Below are 25,755 nucleotides of genomic sequence, written 5' to 3'. Positions count from 1 at the left end.
CTGCCAGAGTGTATGGTGCTGAGAGGTCGTCATCACGAACTCAACAGCACCATGATGGCTACACTGAAGACTGAGAAGTTTGGTATCGAACTTCTCAGCACATTGAACCCACACTGATGCCAGTGTGGGATTTAATGGAAAATGCACGACAGAGGGCAACTTAGAGTTGCCCCCTGAAACTAACCTACAATCCCCGTGTCCGGACTGAGAGGCTGCCTAGGCTGCCACCCAGCAGACATGTTGCTATACCCCTCGGTAGAGAGCTAACCGCTCTCGTGGGCCTGCAACAATGCACATCCTGGGACGAGGTGCTAGGCCTCCGCCCCCAGGATGGGCAGGGGGAGCTTCAAAGGCATGCCCCCTTTGTGAGCTTTTCCAGGCCACTTGCTGTACTCAGCAACTGGCCCCCACTGGTTCTGACCCCCACCCTGGCGGGAAGACAGGCGGGAGAACCTAAGTGAGGAAAGGGGGTGTGCCAGCTTCTGCCAACTCCACCCCTCAGGTGGTGGAGACTAGGTGAAGCAGAACTCCGGGCTCTCGCCATCTTGGGGTGGGGAGCTCTAACCGATCAGAGAAAGGCTCCTGCCCCCCTCCCACTGGAGAGTGGCAGGATAGGGGGTGTACTCACCCCAGGGAAGGGACCCATTGGTCCCTGACCTTCCCCCACCTGTAACGCCCCTAAATTTAGTATTTAGGGACACCCTGAACCTTCCTTCCTCAGATCCCGATTCCGAAACTACAAAGAAGAACAAGAAGAAATAAGACCTGTCGTGCAGCTGCTAACAGGACGACACCAACTGACTTGGCCCCAGCCCTACAGGCCTGTCGACCCTCGAACCTGCTCCAGCTAAAACCCGGCGTCTCCTGTGGTCAGCAACCTCGAAAACCGCAGAGGGCCGGACTGCCTTGCTCATCCAAAGACTGGGACTCCCACCAGCAGAGGTTCTGCTCAAAGATCTACAACCCCTGGTGCCAGCCAGGAACTGCAAATCCAGGACACTGCACCTGCCAAGCCCGGCCTGTGCCTGAATGAACAAATACGATGAGGACGTCCCCCCGGCGACTGTGGCCGCGAATCCAGCACCCAAGGACCCTCCTGACGACGCCTGCAACCTCACAACCAGGGACCCCTCCAACTGCGACCAGCTGAAGGTAAGATTTCTCGACACCAAAAGACAACCCTGCACCCGGCGCCCCATGGCCCCCTGTGCCCAACTCTTGGGTGGCTACCTAACCCACAACTTCCCAACTTACCTCTCGAAGTGGTGGTCGCACCTAAAAAATCTCTGTCCCCGAGCTTGCAGCCTTTGTTCGTCTCGCAGCTCTCCCACTGAAATAAATTGGGCACCCGACGGCCCAAAAGCACCCTGCACCAAGCCGCCTGAGTGCCACTGGAAGTGCCGCACCTGTCCTATTCTACTTGCCCTGTGTAAGTGACCAGGAGCTCAGCTCCCATACCCATGTGGCCTGCCTGCTAGCAACCACCAACCACAGGCCCCCTGCCCGCCATAGGCTAACATTGGGCCTACTCACTCTGCACCCGACTGCCCCTGTGCCACTGAGGGTGTAACGATTGTACCTACTTGAACCTGGGAGCCCCGGAGTCTTGCCCCAGAACCTTAACTCTGCTAGTCGAGTACTTACCTGAAAGCAGATAACTCCTATTTTCTCCATAGGGTAACATTGGCTGGCTTTCACTTGGAAATTCTTCTAAGTGTCGAGTTTTGAAACTTTGAAATATTCACTAAAAATCATCCGATCAACGAAAACTAAATTACTCACCTGTTACCAGGAGAGATCCCAGTGCTGGGTCTTTGTGCCCAGCACTGACCCTAAAAAGTAATTACAACTGATTTTCCGATAACCTGATTTCCTCCCATAGGATAACATTGCCTGGTTTTTACCAGAAATTAGTTTGTCGATTTTTGAAATATACAAATATTCCTTAAAAATCGCCTGTGTAACAAAAACGATTTCTTTCAACTGTTTACAGCAGATGCACCAGGGCTGAACCAGGATCCAGCCCTGAGTAAGAAAAACCTATGCAAAGTAATTGATATTGCATTTACTTAAAATTCCCATTGAGCTCAATGTTATTATTGTGTTAAGTTTGTTTCATATTGCAACAACTATATCTATTGCATTTAAAAGCCTATTGCTCATTGAAAGTATTCAATTGCAACATCTCATTCTGAGAAAGTATTTTTATACCTACTTGTGGTTCTAAAATAAAATATATTTTTACGTACAAAACAATTGGCCTAGAGTTCAGTTCTTGAGTGTGTGAGACAATTTGCTGACTGAGTGTGTACAATTATTGCTTTACAGTGTCCTCGGATACTGCCTTACTGCTCGATCAAGCTACCACTTGAGAGTAAGGTTGTTTCTAACTTTAGCCTCTGCCAAACCTCTGGGGACTGTGGACTCTGTGCACACTGTACCTTACTTTGGTGCAGTATATACAGAGCCACTTTCTTACATATATAGACTCCAATAGGTTAGCATTGGAACAGATTCCTCAAGGAGGTTTGGCCCATGTGGGTATCTGCCCTGGAGTCAGAATACACACAATAATGTCTGGTAAATGTATGGACTGATTTCCAAGTTTCAGCCTTGCAAATCTCGGCTATCGGTACATTGTGTAAGAATGCAATCATAGCAGTCTTGCCTCTAGTAGAGTGAACTTTAGGGGAGGCAAACAGAGGCTTGTTCGCTGCTTGGTAGGCCAACTTTATACAAGATACTATCCATCTTGAAATGGATCTTTTAGAAGCTGGGAAGCCTGTTCTAACAGAGCCGTAGTTTACAAACAATTGATCAGCCTTTCTAATGGATTTTGTTGCAAATAGAATTTGAGAACCCTCTTGAGGTCTAGCGAATGAAGAGACCTTTCCGCTGGTGTAGCAGGATTAAGAAAGAAAGAGGGTAGAGAAATTGTCTGATTAACATGGAAATCAGACACATCCTTGGGCAGGAAGAAAGGGTGAGTTCGCATAACCACCCTATTGTGGTGGAAAACCGTATACGGTTCCTTAGAACAGAGTGCTTGTATTTTACTCTGCTTGCTGATGTAATCGCCACTAGAAAGGCTACTTTCCAAGTAAGGTGTTGTAATGTGGCCTTATGGAGGACCCATCAATTTGGACAAGACTAGATTCAACTCCCAAGGAGGAGAAGGTCGTCGAACAGTAGGATAAACCTTCTTCAACCCCTGTAGGAAGTCCTTAATCACCTGAAGATGAAAGAAAAAAGGTTGGTTAGGTGATTTACGATATGCTGTGATGGCCACCAAATGCACTTTTATGGATGAATATTTCAACCCAGATTTGGCCAAGTAGAGCAGATACGGCAAGATTACCTCTTCTTGCCCGCTAACTGGACTCCAACCATTACGGATGCACCACAAGTCAAACCTTTTCCATTTAAGAGAGTATGAGGTTCTTGTGGATGGTCTCTGACTCCCTCAAAATGTTCATGCAGTCCTGAGGGAGGTTCAAATGTGCGTACTGCAGGATTTCAGGAGCCATGCTGTTAAGCTGAGCGAGGGAAGGCTGGGATGCAGAATCTTCCCTCCCAATTTGATGAGAAGGTCCGGCCTGCACGGAAGACTCCGATGTGGGCGAACTGAGAGCTGCAACCATTGGCGAGGCCAATCTGGTGCCGAGTATCATCGTCATTATGGATCTGATCAGTTTGGCCACAACCTTCAGAATGAGAGGGAGGGGTGGAAAGGCGTATGCAAATGTCCCTGACCAGTCTATCAAAAGAGCATTCCCCCTCATTCCTGGTCGGTAAAACCTGGATGATAGGCATTTTCTGTTTTGATTGTCTGCAAAGAGGTCGATAAAAGGATGACCCATTGATGAAAAATGTCCGCCACTACTTCGACGTTGAGCACCCAGTCTTCTTGCTCTTCCAAGTGACGACTGAAGGCATCTGCTCGCATGTTCTGGTCTCCTAGCAGATGCACTGGGTGATCAATAGGTTCCTGGCTAGCAGCCAGTGCCAGATCGCTTGGGATTCGAGAGACAGAGGCCGCAAGCGTGTTCCACCTTGTTTGTTCAAGTAATATATAGTGGTTGTATTGTCCGTTTGTATTAGGATCGATCTGGATTGAATTGACGGTTGAAAAGCCTTGAGGGCTGAATGAACCGCCCGCAGTTCCAGCATGTTGATATGATAGGTCTGCTGGTCCATCTGCCCTGAGTTTGCAGATGACCCAGATGCGTTCCCCAACCCTGAAATCCGTGATCAGGGATCGTTGTGGCAGAGGTTGATGGAATGGGACTCCCACCAGAAGGTTCTGTGGTTGCAGACACCAGAGAATGGACTTTTTTGCTGCGAGAGAGAGGAGAATTCGGTCGTTCCACTGACCCAAAGATTGGTCCCATTTGTCTTTGAGATCTTGCTGCAACGGTCTCATCCGCATTGTGGCATTGGGTATGAGAAAAATGCAAAAGGCCATCAACCCCAGCAGAGAAGCCACCTGTCTTACTCATTGCTGATGAGCTTGGAGGATGATGTTGCTTTTGTCTCTCATTGATGACAATCTATCCTCCGAAGGAAACACTTTTCCGAGGTCGGAGTTTAGGTTGGCACCCAGATAGTGGAGTGATTGGGTCGGTTGAAGAACCGATTTGTCCACATTGACATGCCGGCCTAAGCGCTGAAGGAGATCCAGGCAGATGTGAAGGTGTTCCTGCACCATGTAAGGAGATGATCCCTTCAACAGCCAGTCGTCCAGGTATGGATACACGAACAGACCATGGCGATGTAATGATGCAGCTACTACTGCAATGCATTTTGTGAATACCCTCTGAGCAGATTTTAGGCCGAAGGGTAAGACCTTGAACTGGAAATGCCTTGTGCCCACCATGAACTGCAGGAACTTGCGATGTCGTGGTGTGATTGGATTGTTAAAGTACGCATCTTGGAGATTCACCGAACACATCCAATCGCCTTTCCTCAGATGTGGAAATATTTGATGGAGCGCCAACATTCAAAACTTCTCCTTTTTGATGAACTTGTTCAGAGAACGTAGATCTAGAATTGGTCTGAACTTGTTCGGTTGGTCTTTTTTCTGAACAAGGAAGTATCTTGAGTAAACTCCCTTTCCTCTCTGTGCAGGAGGGACCTCTTCTATTGCTAGCTTTTTGAGAAGGGTCGACACTTCCTGATGCAGGAGTTCTAGATGTAGATGATGAGATTTTACCGGAGGAATGTCTCTTGGGGACGCGCAAAAGCGTAGTGCGGACCCATTGTTTAGTATATTCAGCACCCACTGATCTTTGGTTATGTTGCGCCACTCTTGAATGTAATTGGAGATACTTCCTTCCACTGGAGTGTGCAACAGTGCTAGAGGAAGCAGACACTCATTGCTTCCCTGGAGTTTTTGTTGCGATAGAGGACTGCTGTTGATGACCTCCTCTTCCTCTCGAGGAACTACGGCCTCGGTACTGGGACTTGTTCTACTTGTTGACCATTGAGGGGTTTGAACCCCCTGTTGGTAACTTTTCCGATTGTAGGGCCTGTATCTTCGCTTAAACTTCTTTTTCTTCTCCAGGTCCACAGCCTTTAAGGTGTACAACTTGGCTTTCATTCTGGCCATTTTCTAGTCTGTGTGTGTAACAAACAGTGAAGTGCCAGAAAACTGAAGATTCAGGATGCACTGTTGTGCCTCCGGTTTTAACGCTGTGAGGCGCAACCAGGAAGATCTTCATGCACATATGCCATGTGCATAGGAGAGAGCTGCCAGAGAAGCACCATCCTCTGCAGTGCTGATTACCTGGTTAGCCACCAGCGCACCTTCCTGGAGGATCTCCGAGAAGTCCTGTTGTTCCTCCTTTGGGAGTTTGTCCTTGAAACGCTCCAGTGCATCCCATAAGGACCTGTCATAAGGGCCCAGCAGAGCTGCAGCATGAGACACTTGAAGAGAAGACGCTGCAGAGCCACAAGCCTTCCTTCCCCAAGAATCCGGTGCTCTACTCTCTTTATCCGGCAGAGAGGAGGAGGAAGATGCAACTGCATGTGTCTTCTTATGACAGAGTCCAGAGGTGGATCCGATTTGAGGAAAAGAGGATCTGAAGCAGCTGGTTTATATTTCTTCAGGATCCGAGCTGGTGCTGCATTAGCCGATGATGGAGCGAGGAAGATATCCATTAACGGCTCAATGATACCAGGAGCCAAAGGAAGCAATGGCCTAGTCGCAGACTAGATGGAGGGTCTCGAAAATGACTGATGTGGTGGTCTGAGGAGCTGACATGCTGATGCCCAGCTTTTGAGCTCATCTGGTGAGAACATCATGGAAGGTGTTCACATCATCAATAGGTTGGACTCTAGAAGGAGGACTATACATCAGGGTAGGTGGTAATCCCCGAGTGCGTCGAAGAGGAAGACCAAGATGGTGTACCCCGCCTCTTGCGATGCCGAGTAGACCTGCGTTCAGGGGATCTGCCTCGGTGCTCTCTGGTCCGAGTTGTGGGTGACCTGTCCACTTCCTGCACGAGACGTTGCAGCGGTGATCTGTGCAGCAGACTGGAATAGTCCTTAGACTGCTGAGCGTGACCTGCGGGCACTGTCTGCCAATGATGGAGAGGTTGAAGCCATCTGGGGGAGAGATGGATGGAAGGAGATAGCTATCTCCTTGGAGAGCCTCTAGTCGGTGATCTTAGAGGCTCAAGCAAATGCGCAGAATCACTGCATGACGAAACAGTTGTCTGGGGTGAGAGAGGAGTGAGAGGACTCTCTGCGGCTTCTGGAGCGTGATCGGCGTCTTGACGAGCGATGTGACTTCGATGGGAGTGCCTCAACGTCGACCGGCTCTGAGTCACCATCACTAGTGAGTCCCTAGAACCTGATCGTCTCCTCGTCATCGATCCCTCAGTGTGCTTCGACGTTGTATGGTATGATGTCGAATGTCTGGAGCTCATAGACCTCGCCTTCGGCGTTGAGCGTGCAGGAGACCTCAACGATGAACGATTAGACGGAGAAATTCTTCTCGATATCTATCTTTCTCTCTACGCTGATCGTCTGCGGAAAGTCAGTGGAGTTGAGATTGGTGCACTTCTCGTCGTCGACGGAGACCTCCGTCTCTACGTCGAACGACGTTTAGTATATTTCACTCTTGGTCTCGACGTCAAGTCCTTCGCCGTCGGAGAGGATCGAGCCTTCGAAGTCGAACGTCACTTGGACGACGACGGAGGATGATGAGTGCCTGGCCCCTGGTGACGAGGCGTGTCTCGACGTTGACTACCGCCTGGTTGATTTTTTGTGATTTTTTTTTATTTTTAAAAGACCTTTATTGTCCGACATACAGTATACACAGCATTGTAGCTTACAACCCAGCCGGGCCAGCTGCAGTTAATGAACATTGTGTTGGGTGGGATAAGTGAACACAGCTTGACTACCGCCTGGTTGATGGCAACGGAGACGCCTGCTTCGACGCAGATCACTGGTGTTCTTGCGACGGCAAAGCATGTCTCGACTTCGAACGCCGACGACAGATCTGTTTCTCGACGTTGGGCGAGCCCGCACCAACATCGAGCGACTGCTCGACGCCGATCGTCACCGGGTTGACGACGGCAGAGGATCAGACGTACCGGTGACCTTCGTCAACGACCAGTGTTCTCTCGACAGCGAGCCCGCCGTCGATGGTCTTCTCGTCGAAGTTTTCTTCGCCGATGCTGGGATTTTGAGGCGCCGAGCCCGACGTTGATGGAGACATACTGGAACCTTACTTCTAGATGGAGTGGTGGCTCTCTCTTTCCTCTTCTTCATCGGAGACATGCCTCTTGAAGGAGATTTCCTCTTCTCAGCCAGCCCATAGAGGCGAATTCTCTCACAGTTCTTCAAAGTTCTTTTGGACAGCAGCTGTAATGCTGGCAGGTCTTTGGATTGTGGTCAAGAGGAAGGCATAGAATACAGACTGAATGAGAGTCTGTTTTAGCCTTCTTCTTGCCACAGGAAAAGCAAGGGTAAAAAAGAGGGGGCATTTTTTAAAAATAATGCTCAACTCTCTAAACAAAACAGTAGAGAAATACTCCAACACCAAAAAGACGTCCAAGTAAAAAGGTTTTGACAAAAAAATAGAAGTATTTTCTGACAGAAATCAGAAAAAAGTTAGAGCGAAGTAACCAGGGTCCTAACAGAAGGAGCCGGAAAGAACAGCTGACCTAACTGTCACCCCTGAGGCATGGTGGGAAGCTAGGGGTCATGGCTGCCTTAAAGGAACAGGTGCCAGTTTATTACGAGTGTTGCTGTGGGTTAGCTTTTCAGCTTTCTACACCAATGTTTCTACAATGCAGCCTACGTGCTGGCAATGTGTTTTCATTCTTCCTTGCAGGATTGTGTTTTCTGCTGTATATTAAAGCAGTTTTCAAATGCTTTCTTTCTCCCTGCTTATTGGAATGTATTTATGCATGAGAGAATTGCTTAAAACATTGCTCAGCATTGCTATGGAAGGCTGCATTGTGTGTGTGTGTGTATATATATTTACAACCAATTGTTCACATTAGCGGATTTGCACATGCAATTGTGAAAATTAGCGAATTTGCACACTGATACAACATGGTTATGCCTTTTGCAGGCAGAGTCCGGTATTTGTATCATGCAATATTATGAACAGCGTATTTGCACATGTTTCTATGTAATTATCATCAGTTAGATGCATTCTTGATTGCATATCACACTGCCATCTGTCTTTTTAAATAATCAATATCTGTATAGATTGTCAAAGTTACAGGGACAATAGCCATTTATGCACTTATAGAGGTTCCCTCAGTGTGTAGTGTGGAGTATTTTTTCCCTGTTTATTTTCCTGCCGATCACATGACTATGGTCGTGCCTGTGAGTTTAAATTTCCTGTTTGTTTAATAGTAACTTGAGTGACCAAGGACACAGTCCGTGTCGGAAACGCATCTTACGACTTGCACTTTATGGTTTAATAAATAAGCTTTTTCAAATCGGCAACCAGCTGATGTCGTGTCCGTGATCCTGCTGTGTGCGCGACTGCACTTGGATATTGCCACTTTATTTGTCTCAGGAAGAAGGCTGCTTCCTGCTTACACAGACCCCTCGCCCAAAAGCAGGCTGTTTCGGATTGCAAGCCGCTGTGGCGTTTCTGCTCAGAGAGAGCATTATTTCGACAGACCCCTACGTAGCACAGTGCTGCGGGAGACCGAAGCGGGGACGTAACCACGGTAGTCAGAGGACTCGCGAGGACGCCATTCTGCACGAGGTGAGTCAGTCAGCGTCTTCTGTGCATAGTAAGTGGGGAGTCGCTGGACTTTGGGTCGATTTACTGGGTAGCATCATTAACTACCTAAACAGGCTACATATCAATAACCGGATTAAGAAGGCGCCATGTCAGAAGAAGTTGTACGGGAACGGGAAATGGCAGCAGGCGAGCTTTTCACAAATCTGCCTAAAGTTCCACAAGATGAAACAAATAGCAAAACAAAACATATTCGCACTAACGATGATATTAAAAAATCTCTTGAAGCACTTGAGAAGAACAGTAGAAGTGAACTCACCAAATGGTGGGAAATCAAGTCATTGGAAAAATACCATGAAGTTGAGAGAATTCCGTTGGCCCCTAGCTTTGACAGTCTAAACCCTATGCTCCTCAAAGAATGGGCAGAGAGCAATCTTGAAACCTCAATGCGTCTAGTATGCTTGTTAGTCAAATACGCCAAAATCGACAGAGATAAAAATATGGAGGAGATTGCAAGAATACAACATGAACTAAATAAACCAGAACATGAGAGCCAAAAGGAATTTATAGAAAAGAATATTAAGGAAATGAATGATCGCTTGAAAAAACAGGAAGGAGTAATCAAAACCAGAAAAGCTTTCGAAGTTCAGCAGGGACAAGAATGACTACGAACAAGGGCAGGTATTTACATTTGCCCGGAAATTTGACAATCTGCGTATACAAAAGGGCAAGATGATGAACAAAACACCGGCAGCTACTGGGCCCTCTGACCGTGCTGGGAGTGATTCCAACCTTTCTGCATCAGATGCCAGTCTGATTCATAGTGAAACTGAATCAGAAACAAGCAACCCAGGTTCAGAACAAGGGGATTTGGGTCAACTGACATATGCAGAGGAGTTGGAATATATAAGGATGCAAAGAAAGCAATCACGAGGCCACGCAATGTAAACGCCTCAACAAGCAAAGGAGAAACGTCCGAAGGCGCCAAAGGAGGAAATGCCTCAGGAGCAAGAGGGCGAGGTCAGCTGAATCGACAATGGAAAAAAGCCCAATAGAGGATGAACACCCGAATAGACGTGTACAAATTTATTAGAAAGATCAAACTGAAGAAGTATTTTACCATTAAGAAAAACACGGAAGTTACGGGTATATCAAATGAAACTTCAGACCCAGCACAAGGAGACAGTTTGCAGGCTAAAGATATGTCTTTGATGCACACGTTACACCAACTGTGGGAGCAAACATCATCAGAACCAAGCACACAAGAGGCAGCAATACAAGAAGGGGTGGACATAACTAGACCGGGTAAAAGTCCATTCAAACAGATCTCCACCTTTGTCCCCAATATGCCACACGATGCGATTGCGATCTATCATGACCGACACATCAGTACACAAAAACAACAAGTGGTTTGCAATCGTACTAACAACCAATATTTTCAATTAATGAAGAAATTGAAAAATAACGATGCCATAGTAGTAAATCAATCTAACAAGGGGGGCAATATTGTTTTATGGGGCAAAAAGGAGTACATTGATGAAGCGTACAACCATCTGAATGATGCGAATTGTTACTGTAAAAGCAGTTTATCTAATGTAAAAAGAATTCAGAAAGACTACAAAGATTACCTCCGCAAGTGGAGAAGGGAAGGATTGATTTCCAAGGATAAATTTTCCTTTTTAAATAATGATTTCCCTATTTTACCCAACATATACTTTATACCCAAAGTACACAAAAGGATACTGACTGTTCCAGGGAGGCTGATCGTCTCATCCATCAAAAGTACTTTCGAAAATACTTCCAAATACATTGATTTCTACCTTCAGGAATTTGTGACACAATTGCCTTCTTATATCAAGGACACTACAGATTTTTTATTCAAGCTGAGCAATATTGAGTGGTCCGATGAATTTCTGTTCTTGACTATGGACATTTCCACCTTGTATACAAGCATCGCCCATGAAGACGGGCTCAAGGCAGTTGGACATTTTTGGGGTAAAAGATCTATTCACATGTACCGCCATATTGAGATATTATTGTCCATGATAAAATGGTGTTTATGTAATAACATATTTATGTTGAACAACACAGTATTCCAACAATTGCAGGGTGTGGCCGTGGGAGCATGCTTCTCCCCAAGCTACGCATGTTTACATGTGGGCTTGTGGGAGGAGCATGTCCTCAAGGTACAACACGCCAGAGAATGGTCGGAACACATTATAAATTGGTGGCGATACATCGATGATATTTTTGTAATTTGGAGGGGAAGCAAAGAACAGGCCCAGAAATTGGTGAATGACATCAATGTCAATAATCTCAATTTACAGCTCACTGCCCATATTGATCAAACCAGTGCCAGTTTTTTGGATATAAATGTCCAAGTCACACAGGGTAAAATCACCACTAGCCTCTATCGAAAGCCAACAGCGGACAACTCGGTGTTGCATGCCAAGAGCTTCCATCCCCGGCACACCATTGCCAGCATTCCATACAGTAAATTTTTACTAACGCATAGAGCATGCAGCACTGCGGCTATCCGTGATTTACATCAGGAGGAAGTTAAGGTGAGGCTTATGGCTAGAGGGTATGATGCCAAGAAGTTGGACGCGGCAAGGAGAAATGCTAATGATAGAGCAGCATTACTCAATCCTGAGAGAGTGACAGCAGGCATCTCTGACACTAACCAGATAGCTGTTGCTGAGGGAGGCGAGCTCAGATTGATCACTACGTATAGTAAACAAGCAAAGGCCATCACGGCCATCATTAAAAAAGAATGGGCAATAATTATGACTGATCTGGCTCTTAAGAAAGTGCTCCCTCAACATCCGAAAGGTTTCACCATATGTAGCTCATGCAAAGCATGCAAATTTGGCACCAATACCTCCACATATAGAACACCATTCTCTGATTCAGAGGATACATTAAGAGAACATTACACATGTAGAACTGACTATGTTGTATATATACTGAGGTGCAGTTGCGACTTGTGCTACATTGGGAGCACTAAGTTGCCAGTACAAATGCGCATACTACAGCATCTGCGTGCAATCGTCAACTCAGATCCAACATATCCAGTCGCTAGACATTTTAAAGCGGAGCATGAAAATAATCTCAAATGTCTACAATATTTTGTTATTGATGTAGTAGCCCCTAATAAGAGAGGAGGGAATCGCGAAAAATTACTGCGTCAATTAGAATCTAAATTTATTATAGAGCTGGACACCAAGTTTCCGTCTGGGTTGAACACAGGGGATGATTTATACAATTTTCTTTAAACATACGGGCTGCGACTTACTGTTTTTTTCACATTTTTGTCTCCCCTATAGATTACTTGGAGATTAGCCATATTTGGAGCAATATGTGATTTCCTAGATGAATATTATTCAATTGATAGACTATATTTCGTTGTCGACTGTGCCATCTAGCTATGACGGTTTCTTTAGGTATTTTTTGATTCGTCTGAAGGTATATGATCAGCTATGTGTTGGGTTGGAGTGACACTGTTACATGCATGTTTATTATTTTTAGTATTAGAACTATGAAATTGACATTGCATTTGTGCCAATGGAGTCCAGCTCAACATGTCATCTGCTGCCTTTCCCACATTTTATCACATTTTTTGGTTATGGGATTTTCTTGTATTTTTTGCATCACTATTTTTTCATATTTATTATTAATTCTTATTATCCTCAAGCATCAAATAGGCACTTTTCTGCTAACGTGCAGGCAGGTTTCAGTATAGAATTTTTGGTATTTTTTTATGGCTATTAAATGTATACATGACGTTATTTGCACTCTTAATTATATGACTTGAACTGATAATTACCAAGACCTGCTGATACAAGACCCTGTTTTTATATATGCGTGCTTTTGCACTGAAGTGGATATTAGTATCCAGAATGAACTGTTTACAATAGCGTTTTTTGCATATTCAGTTGTTTACATTAGCTTTTTAGGACCTAAGGGGCTAATGCTCGTTTAAACCAAATGTTTACATTAGCGTTTTTGCACATGCAATTGTTAACATTAGCGTATTTGCACATCAATATAACATGCTGCTTGGTTTACAACCAATTTTTACATTAGCGGATTTGCACATGCGATTGTGAACATTAGCGTATTTGCACACTGATACAACATGGTTATGCATTTTGCAGGCAGAGTCCGGTATTTGTATCATGCAATATTAGGAACAGTGTATTTGCATATATTTCTATGAATTATCAGTTAGATGCATTCTTGATTGCATATCACACTGCCATCTGTCTTTTTAAATAATCAATATCTGTATAGGTTGTCAAAATTACAGGGACAATAGCCATTTATACACTTATAGAGGTTCCCTCTGTGTAGTGTGGAGTATTTTTTCCCTGTTTATTTTCCTGCAGATCACGTGACTATGGTCGTGCCTGTGAGTTTAAATTTCCTGTTTGTTTAATAGTAACTTGAGTGACCAAGGACACAGTCCGTGACTGAAACTCATCTTACGACATGCACTTTATGGTTTAATAAATAAGCTTTTTCAAATCGGCAACCAGCTGATGTTGTATCTGTGATCCTGCTGAGTGCGCAACTGCACTTGGATAATATATATATATATATATATATATATATATATATATATATATATATATATATATATACATATATATATATATATATATATATATGTATACATATATATATATATATACACACATATATATATATATATATATATACACACATATATATATATATATATATATATACATACATGCATATATACATATACACATACACATATACACACACACACACACACACATACATACTTATATATATATATATATATATATATATATATATATATATATATATATATGTGATGTGTTTCTGGGGTCCCGCGCATGGAAGGGAATATTCATGTGCTTATGACTATTGATGAGGATCCCCTGGAAGAGAATATACTAATTGCTAAAGAAAAAAATCTACAACTACTACAAATAGTAGACTTTACCCATATGGGAGATGGAACTGGGAATACAGATTACAGAGAAGTCCTGGTTAAATATAAGGTCCAGAGCCGCCAAATCCTTAATATGTACACAAGATAAAAATAATATTTATTAAGAATATAGTGTGTTTGTACCTGACCACGGTTGACCAACATGCTAGGTCTGGCACCGTGGACACAGAATGGATGGCTTGCAGAGAAAGGGGAACTATAGGAGCATTATTGCTTACCTCACCACCTGCTCTGCGGGAACTGCTGATAGCTTCTCCGATCATCTCATAGATTTCAAGCTGTGTACCAGACAGAGAAAGAAAGAATATAACTGGAGGGCACTAAAGCTGAAGAGCAAATGAAGGGGAAGAAAAGTTGAGGAATAGATATTAGAAGTCAAAAGTGTTAGCTGAGACAGAAGAGAGAAGATGAAAATGAAGAGGAAAGGTAAGAGTGAAAAATGGTTCGGAGCTAAAAATGTGGAGTGGAATAGTTACATGGAGTTTACATTTACTCTCCAGAAAAATTAACCCATATTTTTGTCATCACTTAGATCCAACTTACTGGCAACACAAGTTCAAACCGCCAGAAAAACCCCAGCTTTTACACAAATCAGTAAGCACTGAATGTTTCTCCAACAACCTGACACCAGCAATATTACCTTACCAGTCAATCAATAGAAACCCCTATTAAAACATCTGTCAACACCGAGCCATCGATGATGTTAGTCCGCACTAATCTACAAGCCAGCAACCAATGCTAAGCAGCTGTCAGAATCATGGATGCCGCCAATTAAGGCCATTTACAACACACTACGAAGCTCACCAACCCACAATTATTCAGCAAGGACCGAGCCATCAGACACATTAAGTTGCCTGTTACAACCAATCTCTCAACAAGAGAATCTCAGCACCCTGTTAGCCCAAAGCCAACTGCCTGTGAGCACATTCAGTTGGCGAAGGTATTCCGCTGACCCACATTAGGGTACTTTGAAGCATATTGCCAATCTCTGTCCATAACAATCCTGCCAGGTACAAACAAGATTCTTCACTTACACATTTCTGCACAATGGTGGCCGAGTCATTCTCATAGTCTTCTTCTTTAGAGCTGGTGGATCCTGTTCGCACTTGCTGGGTGGTGCCAACATGCAATATGGCCATACAGGTTGCCACACTAACACCTGCGAAAATAGGAATGAGATCTAAAACAAAATATCCACACAAACACAGTTGAATCACCCATTTAAGCGCACCCCAAAGAAAACATACCCACCCCAAAATCAAAAATATGTATTCAGATGCAGCAGTTCAGTAAACAAGCAGTATTTAATAGCACGGGAGCCTAAGTGATGCATCTCCTTTGCAGTATGTTCACATTCACTTTTGTGAGGAAGCAAAACACACACAATTGATGGACGGAATGCAGAACAAATCAAATCATTGGCCGCCCAAGAGATCTGGGTTAAATCCATCATTCTTTTGCTAACCATGCCACCCCAGTTTAGACCTGGTCATATTTATTTATTTATTTAATTTATTTATTTAATTTGTATAGCGCTACAGCTACCCACCAAGGGGTTTCCCGGCGCTAGTAATTCAGAAATGCGTATTTTGCCAGTCAATATCAGATGTTAAAAAGCCACGTTTTTAATGCTTTCCTAAACTTCACATGGCTGACTTCCGAACGTAAGGAATGAGGCATCTTGTTCCAGAGGGATGGGCCTAAGAAGGCAAAGGATCTTCCCCCCCATCCGTGATAATTTGATTTTGGGAATAATGAAATTATTAGCGGTTGCTGATCTAAGAACTCTCGAAGGTAAGTAAGGATGCACAAGGTTCCGCAGATATTTAGGAGCAGTTCCAGTTGAAATTTTGTGCATAAAGCATAGGGATTTGAACCTAATCCTATTTTCAATTTTCAACCAATGAAGGTCACGGATGTATTTAGTAGTGGGGCAGGACATAGGGATTTTGAAAAGAAGTCTCGCCGCTGCGTTTTGTACTAATTGCAGCCTTCTGATTGTAGCTTTCTTTGCCCCTAGGTACAGCACATTACTATAATCTAGCCTTGAAGTAATCAAGGCATTGATGACAGTTTTTTTGGTGCCATCAGGGAGCATCCAGCAGATCTTCTTTAGCCATTTTAAGACTGCAAAACATGTAGCAGAAGTCTTAACGGCTTGCTGGTGCATATCTAAAGATTCGTCAATGATGACTCCCAAGTTACGTGCCTGTGAAACAGGTATAGGAGGAGGGCCCATTTCAGATGGCCAATGTTGTGGTCCCCAGGCCTCTCTATTTTTTCCAAGAATAATTAGCTCAGTTTTCTCGCCGTTAAGCTTAAGAAAATTATCCTGCATCCATCCAGCGATCTTACCTAACCCTAATTTTAGCATGGAAGGATGGTTACTTTCGGCTGAAGAAAGAGAGAAAAGGAGCTGTGAGTCGTCAGCATATGAAAACATATTCAAACCTGTCTCCTCAACTAATCTCGCAAGAGGACTCATATACAAATTAAAAAGCAGTGGACTTAAAATTGAGCCCTGTGGTACTCCATGTTTAAGAAGTAAAGTCTCAGAGCAGGCAGACTGAGAAAAAACTTGAAACGTACGATTGCTTAACAGTGACTCAATCCAATTTATGGCTGCGCCATGAATACCTATGGAGGAGAGTGTTCGTAACAGCACCACATGTGAAACAGTATCGAACGCGGCACTCAGGTCTAACAATATGAGTGCCACAGTTTCTCCTCTGTCTATCATGGCGCGGATGTTTTCTGTCACTCCAAGCAACGTCGTTTCCGTAGAAAAACCTACACGGAATCCAGATTGTTGTAAAGGAAGGAGATCGTGTGTTTTTATGAATTCCGACAGCACCTGATGCACGTGCTTTTCCAAGATTTTTGAAAAGATAGGCAGAAGAGATATTGGTCTAAAGTTGGAGGGCATATTTGGATCTGCTCCAGCCTTCTTCAACAATGGGTGGACCATAGCATGCTTCCATTCTGCTGGAACGTATGCTTCCTGAAGAGAGGCATTAAGTAGATCTGTAATGAACGTCAATACATTTCTATTCAATTGTTTTAGGACAGAGCAGGGTAAGGGGTCCTTTGGTGAGCCGGATTTGATCGTATTTAGTAAATTGATAACCATGTCGGCATTTAGCGGTGGCCAACATTCTAAGGTTGCATGTCTTTTGTCAATGGCACAAGAGTCCAACTCTTTGGAAGCATCGCCAACTTCCATAATTGGATCACCAGAAATGATCGTATTAAGCTGGTGTTGATCTTTTTGTGCGAGCTCTATGCCCTTATGAATTTTGTCCACTTTGTTGACAAAGAAGGAAGCTAACTGGTCACACTGTTTTTTGTTTAAATCGGGTGGTTTTTGAACAGTGTTAGATCCTGCAAGCTCTTTTACAACATTAAACAATGTTTTTGATTTGTTTAACGCCTCCGTAATTGTCATACAGACATAATCTGTTTTTGCTCTTCTACATAACATCTGATAGTGCGTCAATTTAGATTTATAAGTTTGTTTTGCTTCCAGGGAATAGGTTTTCCGCCAATTGCGTTCCGCACTTTTGCATTTAGTTTTTTCTTCCTTTAGAGTGTCATTAAACCAAGGGGCAGGAGGATGACGGGTATGGCCTCTTAATTTTGTTTTAGGTAGGCAAGAATCAATGGCTGTCATGAGCCAATTCTGTACTGAAAAAGAAAGGCTTTTAATGTCTGATTTTGTACATGGGCCATTAGTTTCAAGAAAGGTATTTAAAGTATTAATGTCCAGTTTTTTCCACTTCCTAATATATTGAGCGATAGTTGATATATTTTCGTTTTTTCCTAAATTAGTTCGAATGGAAAATTTTACTAGGAAGTGATCAGACCATGGGATGGGATGGGCAGGGAATGTAATCATATCCAGGATATTGGAGAAAATGGGATCCAATAAGTGCCCTGCACGATGCGTGGGTCCAGTATTTTTCAAGATTAAATTGAGGGAGGCAAAATCAGAGATAAAGTCAGTTGCGATTGTACAGTTGGCATTATCCAAGTGCACATTTAGATCGCCAATGATTGTAAAGTTGGCCGCCTTCATTACCAGCGGGGTAAGCAGATCCAACAAGGCAGCTTGCCAGTTAGATACTGGCCCTGGCGGACGGTAGACAAGGGCGCCTGAAAAGGTCATATGTGAATCATTCTAGACCCAGTGCCTCATGGGAACAGTCCAGCCCGAACTGCCAAGCCAAGTCATTCCTGGACAGGAAACAAGCATCCTAGGACCGGTTTCGGGGTTTAACCCCCTCAACAGCCAGGATAGCTTGACTCCAGTGGCACAGTGAGCCCAGGACCCACGTCTGGGCATACCCGGCGCACTTAGAGTGAGGAAGCAAGAGACACACAATTGATGGGCGGAATGCAGAACAAATCAAAACATTTGCCCCCAGTCCAGAGATCTCGGTTAAATCCATCACTTTTGTGGCAACAGGCCTGCAGGAACAGCCTCCTAGGTGTGACCTACATCCCACTTAGCTATGAAATGGCCACTTAAATTATATGTGAGGTTATGACCAAGAACTGATATCCAAGCTAAAAATCAATTGCATTACCTTCCTTGTCCAATGTAGTGACCAGGTCAGCAGACCTGGATAAATAAGACAAGCTAGCCTACAGATTCATGCACTGATATTTTTCTGGTTGGTTCCTGTTACAGGCTGAGACAGTAACTTTAATTTTTTATTTACAAGACCAACAGTAAACTGGACAGGATAGTACACAATTCTTCTTTTTATGGCACAGTGGATCACTCAATCTGACAGCTGTTTGAGGGCAAACAAAATGTGTTTGGCAGAAAAAAATACATCACGAGAAAAAAGTGCTAACACTATTCGATGACTTGTTTTGATATTTCTGTTAAGAGAAAATAATGCAAAAAATAAAAAAATACTTACCAGTAGTACTAAAGTTTTGGTGTCTTTCTTAAATGCATCTGCTTTGAATAATCCTGGTCTGGGATTTTCTCAAAACATTAACATACAAATTTTGCAGCAGCAATAAAACAATATCTAAACATACAGTCCCTCCCGCCCACATTGTTTGGGGTCTTTGCTGCTTAACCAAAGAGTGGATAGGACAAAGTTTGGCACTTGATAAATCAGGTTATATTCGAAAAGAATGGTGAGAACCACATGTAAAATTCCTTTACAACTTCTTCACGTAGAGGAGAGTGCCTAGCACGTGAGGCCATGAAAGAAAGCTGGGAAATTTCATATCTTTTTCTCCATCAAACTATTCATAAAATTGTACTATTTGAAAATAAAGTAATGCAATGATCACCCTTGAAGGCAGAAAGGCAGAGCAAGTACACCAAAACACGCCTAGCTTGTAATCTGTCATCAGGCACTGGTATCCATGCATTAATGCCTTGCCAACAAGTGCGTTTTAGGAGACAAAGGTCCAAAGCGTTTACAAAATAATAAACAAAAAATTATATAGACCACAATGGGCTACTATATACTTATGTTCCCTGCCCAGCCAGACAAGGAATTTATTAGTCAGATAAATAGATTCTTCTTCTAGATACATGTGTACAACAACAATTCATTATAGTAAGGCACACTCCTGTGCCGTACCGGGAGAAAATGAATGGAGGATAGGGGAGAGAGAAAAGGGTGTTTCAGGCAAAGAAAGAGAGCAGACAGGGTACTGTTTTGAGTCAGAAATTAACAGTATCTCCTGGAGTAGCACATACAAATACAGATATACATAAATTCACTGTATGTCTACTCAAAGGAGTCAACAAGTTTGCCAACAAGTGCAGCATTTGTTAGACAGCTGCTTAGTGAATAATCAAACGTCTTCACATAAGGTCCTTGCATGGATTTCAAGTTGTGCCGGTGATAGCGGAAGACACACACCCACACACTGGTGCGTACACACACACATTTGCCTGCTGCTGGCCACCTTCACACACAAGCGTAAAAGAAGTTGTGACTAGCCTCAGGAGTTTGCTGCTCTTCCCAATAAGGTTTTCTACACAGCAGCTTGCCAGCAAAATCTTGTTGCCAAAAGCAGTTGTTTCGACAGTTCTTAGCTCAGCTGGGGAAAGTTCTAGCATTTATAGAACTCTCTCCGCTGATAAATAAGGATAGAAATAAAAATTACAGGTAAATATACCACCTAGTGGATCTGAAAATATGGTAAAACACTAAAAACTAAATTTTGGGTGCACTCTTATCTTTTTTTTTTAAGTTGGGTCAAAGCTTTCTTTCAGGCTCCTTTCACTACTGCAGACTATTTTTAGTAAAATTAATCAATTAATTAAATGGTGGGGCAAAAATTGTACAGCTTTGCGAGAAGACCAAGAGCTGAATCCTTTCCGTTTCAAAAACTTTTATTTCGGTCACCAGGACCATAAAAAGTAAAAGCACAAAATGGAACACATTATTAAAATAGCATATGTCAGGATTAAAAAGGAACACTCCATTTGTAGTACAATTCACAATTTAGAAGCGGGTACAATGGGTTTTTACCGACAGGCCAAGAGGGTGGGGAAGGAGGGACAGAAGATTTCACTACGGATTTTTTTTTTATGTCAATTGATGTGATGCGATCAAACATCAGCTAAAGAGAATAGCAGCAATAGTTCAATAAATAGTTTAACATGGCGAGATATGAGAAATTAATACTATTTACAATTCTATATACAAAGTAGTTTAATATCTAAACAAAACTGTACACACAATAGTCACATTTATAAATTGCTGCTGGTACACTTTTTATAAATTTCTACCCTTCTGGATAAAAGCCCACCTCCTGCGCCACATTGTGTTTAAATATCTTGAAACAGTGAACACAATGGGTTGGGATGCGTCATATTTTAAAACCCGAAAAGCCTCCCAACAGTGCCCAAAACCCAGGTTCCGACAAAGCTGCACAAGTCAATAGCGCCTTGCATTTTGGTAGCCAGAACAGAAAAATAAAACAAGCATTTCTGTTTCTTCTTGTGTGATGCATACGGGACAACCCTCCTTTTTCTGTCCGACCCATTTGTTGGTGATCGCACGTACAGGCAAAGTTCTATGTCTGAACTGTACGTACAGCTTTCTTGCAGCCTGGGGGAGGATAGCATCCAAAAATATTTCTACCTTCTAGTTGTCCTTCACTGTAAGAAACTGTGTTGTCAGGGAGCCTAATTTGTGATTTGCTTGCAGTGCTCCAAGCTTTAAAGCACAAAACGGTGTGGGCACTAGGGCACGGGGGACTGACGGACAGGTATCACCCGGAGTGCTCCACATAAAAGGTTGGCCACGCTTTTTGCGTTCGTGCTTTACATAGGTAAACCAAGGGACCCTTTTCACCAAGCCTGGGTAGGATAAAAGCTCATTTGTGTCTGCCTGGTATGATGCTAGTTCGGGGGTTGCCCAAAGTCTTCGCCAGAACATCAACGGTTTTAGGGCAATCTCGTCCTCAATCGGGGTAATACCCAAATCTAAGCACAAAGGGATTAGCGGGGTACTGGCCGGGAGACCCATTATTTGTCTTAAAAATCTTTTCTCAGTTGCAACTAAAGTAGAAGCCGAGGAATGCCCCCATAATTCTGCCCCATACAGAGTTGCACCACGTGCTTGAGCCCTATAAATTTCAAGCGTGGGGCCAATGGGTTTAAAGGGTGACTCCCTGGCTAGTTTGGCTATGCTCCTGGCAATCTGTAAAAGCTTAAGCTTGGCTTTAGCTATTTGAAGTGCCCACTGCATGTCTTCTGATAGGGTGATGCCAAGGTATTCAAATACAGACACCCTATCCAGACAAATGCTGTTCAATTGTGGGTTAGAGCAGGTTATCTTGGGAGGGTTGACGATCATAAATTTAGTTTTAGCAGTATTGGTCGCCAAACCCCTGTTACTACAAAATAGGGCAAAACTATCCAGTAACCTCTGGATGCCCATTGGTGTCTTTGATAGGAGGAGGGTATCGTCAGCAAACATCAATGCCGCCACCTTGGTGTTAGCTAACTTTGGGGCATCGTTGTTTGCTACTTTGGCCAGAAGCGGAATTAATGCGTTGACAAAGAGGCAGAACAGGGTCGGTGGACCCACACAGCCCTGCCTTACACCTCTGCCAACTGGGAGTCTGCCGGTTAATTCTCCTCCCCTACCACATCTGACTTTGGCATAGGTGTTAACATGCAACTTAATCAGTATGTCAAGTAGGTAAACAGGGATCCCCATATCTCTTAAAACCCCCCACAATTTGGGTCTGGGGACAAGATCAAAGGCGGTTTTCAGGTCCACGAATATCAAGTAGAGGCTGTGTAGTGAATGAGCCACTTTAGTGATCTGATGATCTTTGATGACCCTCTATCACCACCATTGTGTACTGATTTTAGTGTGCTATGTTACTTTAGCCTTAATGTAGGAGGGTCTTGCATTAGAATAATCTTGCCAAAGAATAGAAGGTAGGGGATGTCAAGGTGCAGTGTTGTTGGTGATGGTGCACACAGGTGCTCCATAGTGGATACTGAGGGATTAAGTGCATAGTGTTATTTGAGTCAGGTGAATTATGACTTTAGCCTATTGGCTTTGACGTGGTATAATATTCTGCTTTCCAAGTAGTAGAGGCCTATGCTTGAGCAATCCATATTCTAAACTGCAGCCATCTTCTGAGCCTCTGTAGGTGAGAGGTTATATTGTCCACCAGTAGTGAACATGACAGGACCGGTTCTTATCGGGTGGAATGTGCTCTCTTCGTGCCAAGTCAGAGCAAAACGCTTGGCCAGCTGCTTGTTGTGCTCTTGGTACGAGGTGGTACAGGAATCCAGTGAGAACTGTGGGCGGAGTTAGCTAGAAACTTCGATGGAGAGCTGCATTCTATATTAGAGAAAGGGGATCCGTGAGAGATTCAGAGAGTTTCTGAGATGCTGAGATGCTGGTCTGGTGTTTTGGCGGTCTGATGATACATCACGGTGCAGACGTGCAGTCGTGTGTGTGCAACAGAGAGTCCGGAACCAACCAGTGAGGGAAAGAGAGACGGACCCTTCTTCAGATGACAAGACGCCTAAGATTATGGTGAGGTGTTCGATGTATATCTAACTTTATCTAACTATGCTTTTATTTTCAGGCTCTATGTATATCTATGTGCGGATGATTGCTGCTAATGTTTACTGTGATGTTTAGTTATTTCTTTCTTTTGTCATCCTATTATCATGTAATAAAGAAACCCTAGAGCATATCATTTGTTGGTATTCCTTGTGAGGGAAGGTTGAGACCCTTTTTTACCAAGTACTTACAGAGGGATGGGTGATTCCCCTCTAATGGGTAATTGTTGATACGGAAGGGAAAGTGCCTCCCATCAGGGATGTCTAAATTACATTGCCAGGAGGAGCATGCGTTGTTTACCCTCTTGGATTGGGAGGTGTTGTGACTTGTTATTTACGAGCTCCTCAGCAATGGTCTTATATGTTGTCAGTGTTTATTCCTTTCTTGGGTAAGTATTGTGAAATGTGGTGTCTTTCTGTAACCTGAGAAAGGATGTGGTAAGTAATGACCTGGTGACTGACAGAAGCACCAAAACATACAGAGAAGGTGGTCATTACAGGCTGCCACCCTCCATTGATACTGTCTTCCATGTGGTAAATTGAAATCTAAATACTTGGTCGAGTGTGGAGGTGTTTTTTCTTAATCCTGCCTGGTATGGGCTGATATCGTTTTCCTCCATCCAGCCCTGGATCGGATCCAATATTACCCGGGCAAACAGTTTTTGTGTGACATCGATCAAACTGATCAGTCTATAGTTTGTTGGCAATAGCGGAGAACCCTTTTTGAGAATTGGTACAATCTCAGCCCCGGCCTCAGGGATGGGCATGCCGTTCATAATGGCATTGAATAATACTAAAAAGTAGGGGCCCCAAATTAGCGGTTCTTCCCGAAACATATCCATAGGGAGTTTGTCCAACCCAGGGGCTTGTCCTGCAGGTAATCTTTGTAACGCTGAGCAGATCTCTTGTAGCGTTATTTCCTTACAAACATCGTTTGCCCCACTACTCAGTTGGACCAGATGGGCTTCTGCACTTAGAGGTTCTGGGCAGAATGTACCCTAGGGTCTACCTGTAGGGCCTGTTCCTGGTCAATTGCATATAGCTTTTGAAAGTGCTCAGACCACACTTCGGCGGGCAAATTGGGTTCACTGGCAGAAATACCTTCCTTGCAGCCTGTTCTTATTAGCCAAAATGCTTTCATATCCCGACTTAATAGGGCAGTTTTAATATTTAGCCATTTGTTTTCTTCCCAGGACTGTTTTACGCTAAGAACAACTTCTTTATAGTGGGTTCGCCTGCTTTTTATCAATATCTTTTCTTCCCCATTAATTGCCTCCAACAATGCTTTCTTGACCTTACGACATTCGTCATTATACCATGAATGTGGCGAATCTTTGGTTTTCCTTGGGCGACTAATGGGATTTAGCATATCAGCTAGGTTAGCTATAAGCTGGTTATGAAGCGTTGCAACCGAATGTAAGTATGTATGGTTGGCTCCGTCACCCCTAAGCATGATTTCCTGCAATATCGGGATGATAGTTCCATAGAGCTCTAGGAGTTTCTCTGGAGATTGTTTCATAACACCCCATTTTAACCTTCTCCTGTCATTGGCAATAATTAACCTATCACAGGTCAGAGACTCACTAGGAGGAGATATGCCTGAATCCGAAACACCAAAGGTTAATAACAAGGCATTATGGTCACTAGCCATCCGTGGGATGACCTCGAAGTCCTTAACCCGGTGCCAAGAGCTGCACTCCACCATGATATAATCTATTTGGGAGGCCTGACTAGTTCTAAATGTCGGCCTACTGGGCCTGTCAGATGGAGCGTGGCCATTACAGGCCCTCAGGGAGTGTGTTAGGGCGATGGCATTAATCTGCAAAACCAGCGGTGACCAGGATTTTACTGGGTATGTTTGAGGGTCGGGTATAGCCCATTGTAGATCCTCCTCGCCGATGACGGCATCATGTGAACCTAAAAGAGGTTCAAAGTGGCAATTTAGGTCGCCCCCCACTATCAATCCTGAGTTAGGTGGCAGCATTGGGATAAAAAGGTTTAATTCCTCCAATGTTTTTGACTCCTGAGCAAGCGATACAGGGCGGGAATAGATATTAATGATTGCTAATCTCAGTTTGGATGGGTAGGTGAGCAATATTGATTGAATGTCTTGTGAGTGGGTGATCAGGGTGGTGGGGTGGCAGCCCACGTGAGAACCTACCCATATAGATAGTCCCCCAGACGGCCTTCCCCTCCCCCCTGTGCTAGCAGGAATGAACAAGTTACTTACCTTCGGTAACGATATATCTGTAAGAAACAGTAGTTAGTATTAGATTCCTTACCTTAGAATATCCCCAGGCGTCAGTCTGGATCCAGAAACTTTTGCGTAGCAGTACCCCTGCGCGTCGGTAGGCGTCGTCTGCAGGCGTCCCCTGCGGCTCCGCGTCCGTCGTCGGCGTCGTGCGCCGTGATGACGTCGCTGGAGTATATAGACGCCGCCTCCGCGCGCAGACGTCAGTTCTT

At 43.9% G+C, this 25,755-nt stretch overlaps 1 protein-coding gene across 11 annotated transcripts in view; it reads right to left on the bottom strand.

Annotated features, from left to right (window-relative positions):
• UBR4 (ubiquitin protein ligase E3 component n-recognin 4) overlaps positions 1-25,755 on the bottom strand; it is a 2,329,353-nt gene that overhangs the window by 2,138,690 nt on the left and 164,908 nt on the right. For all 11 annotated transcript variants that reach the window (XM_078642504.1, XM_078642505.1, XM_078642507.1 and 8 more), the window contains exons 9-10: positions 15,254-15,378; positions 14,438-14,497 (exon numbers count right to left, since the gene is read on the bottom strand). In XM_078642504.1, the coding sequence (XP_078498630.1) occupies positions 14,438-14,497; positions 15,254-15,378 (185 nt within the window). The remainder of the gene's footprint in view (positions 1-14,437; positions 14,498-15,253; positions 15,379-25,755) is intronic.

Source organism: Lissotriton helveticus, chromosome 5_1, assembly GCF_964261635.1.
Source record: "Lissotriton helveticus chromosome 5_1, aLisHel1.1, whole genome shotgun sequence".
Taxonomy (NCBI): Eukaryota; Metazoa; Chordata; class Amphibia; order Caudata; family Salamandridae; genus Lissotriton; species Lissotriton helveticus.
This window is presented reverse-complemented; position numbering and strand designations above follow the sequence as displayed.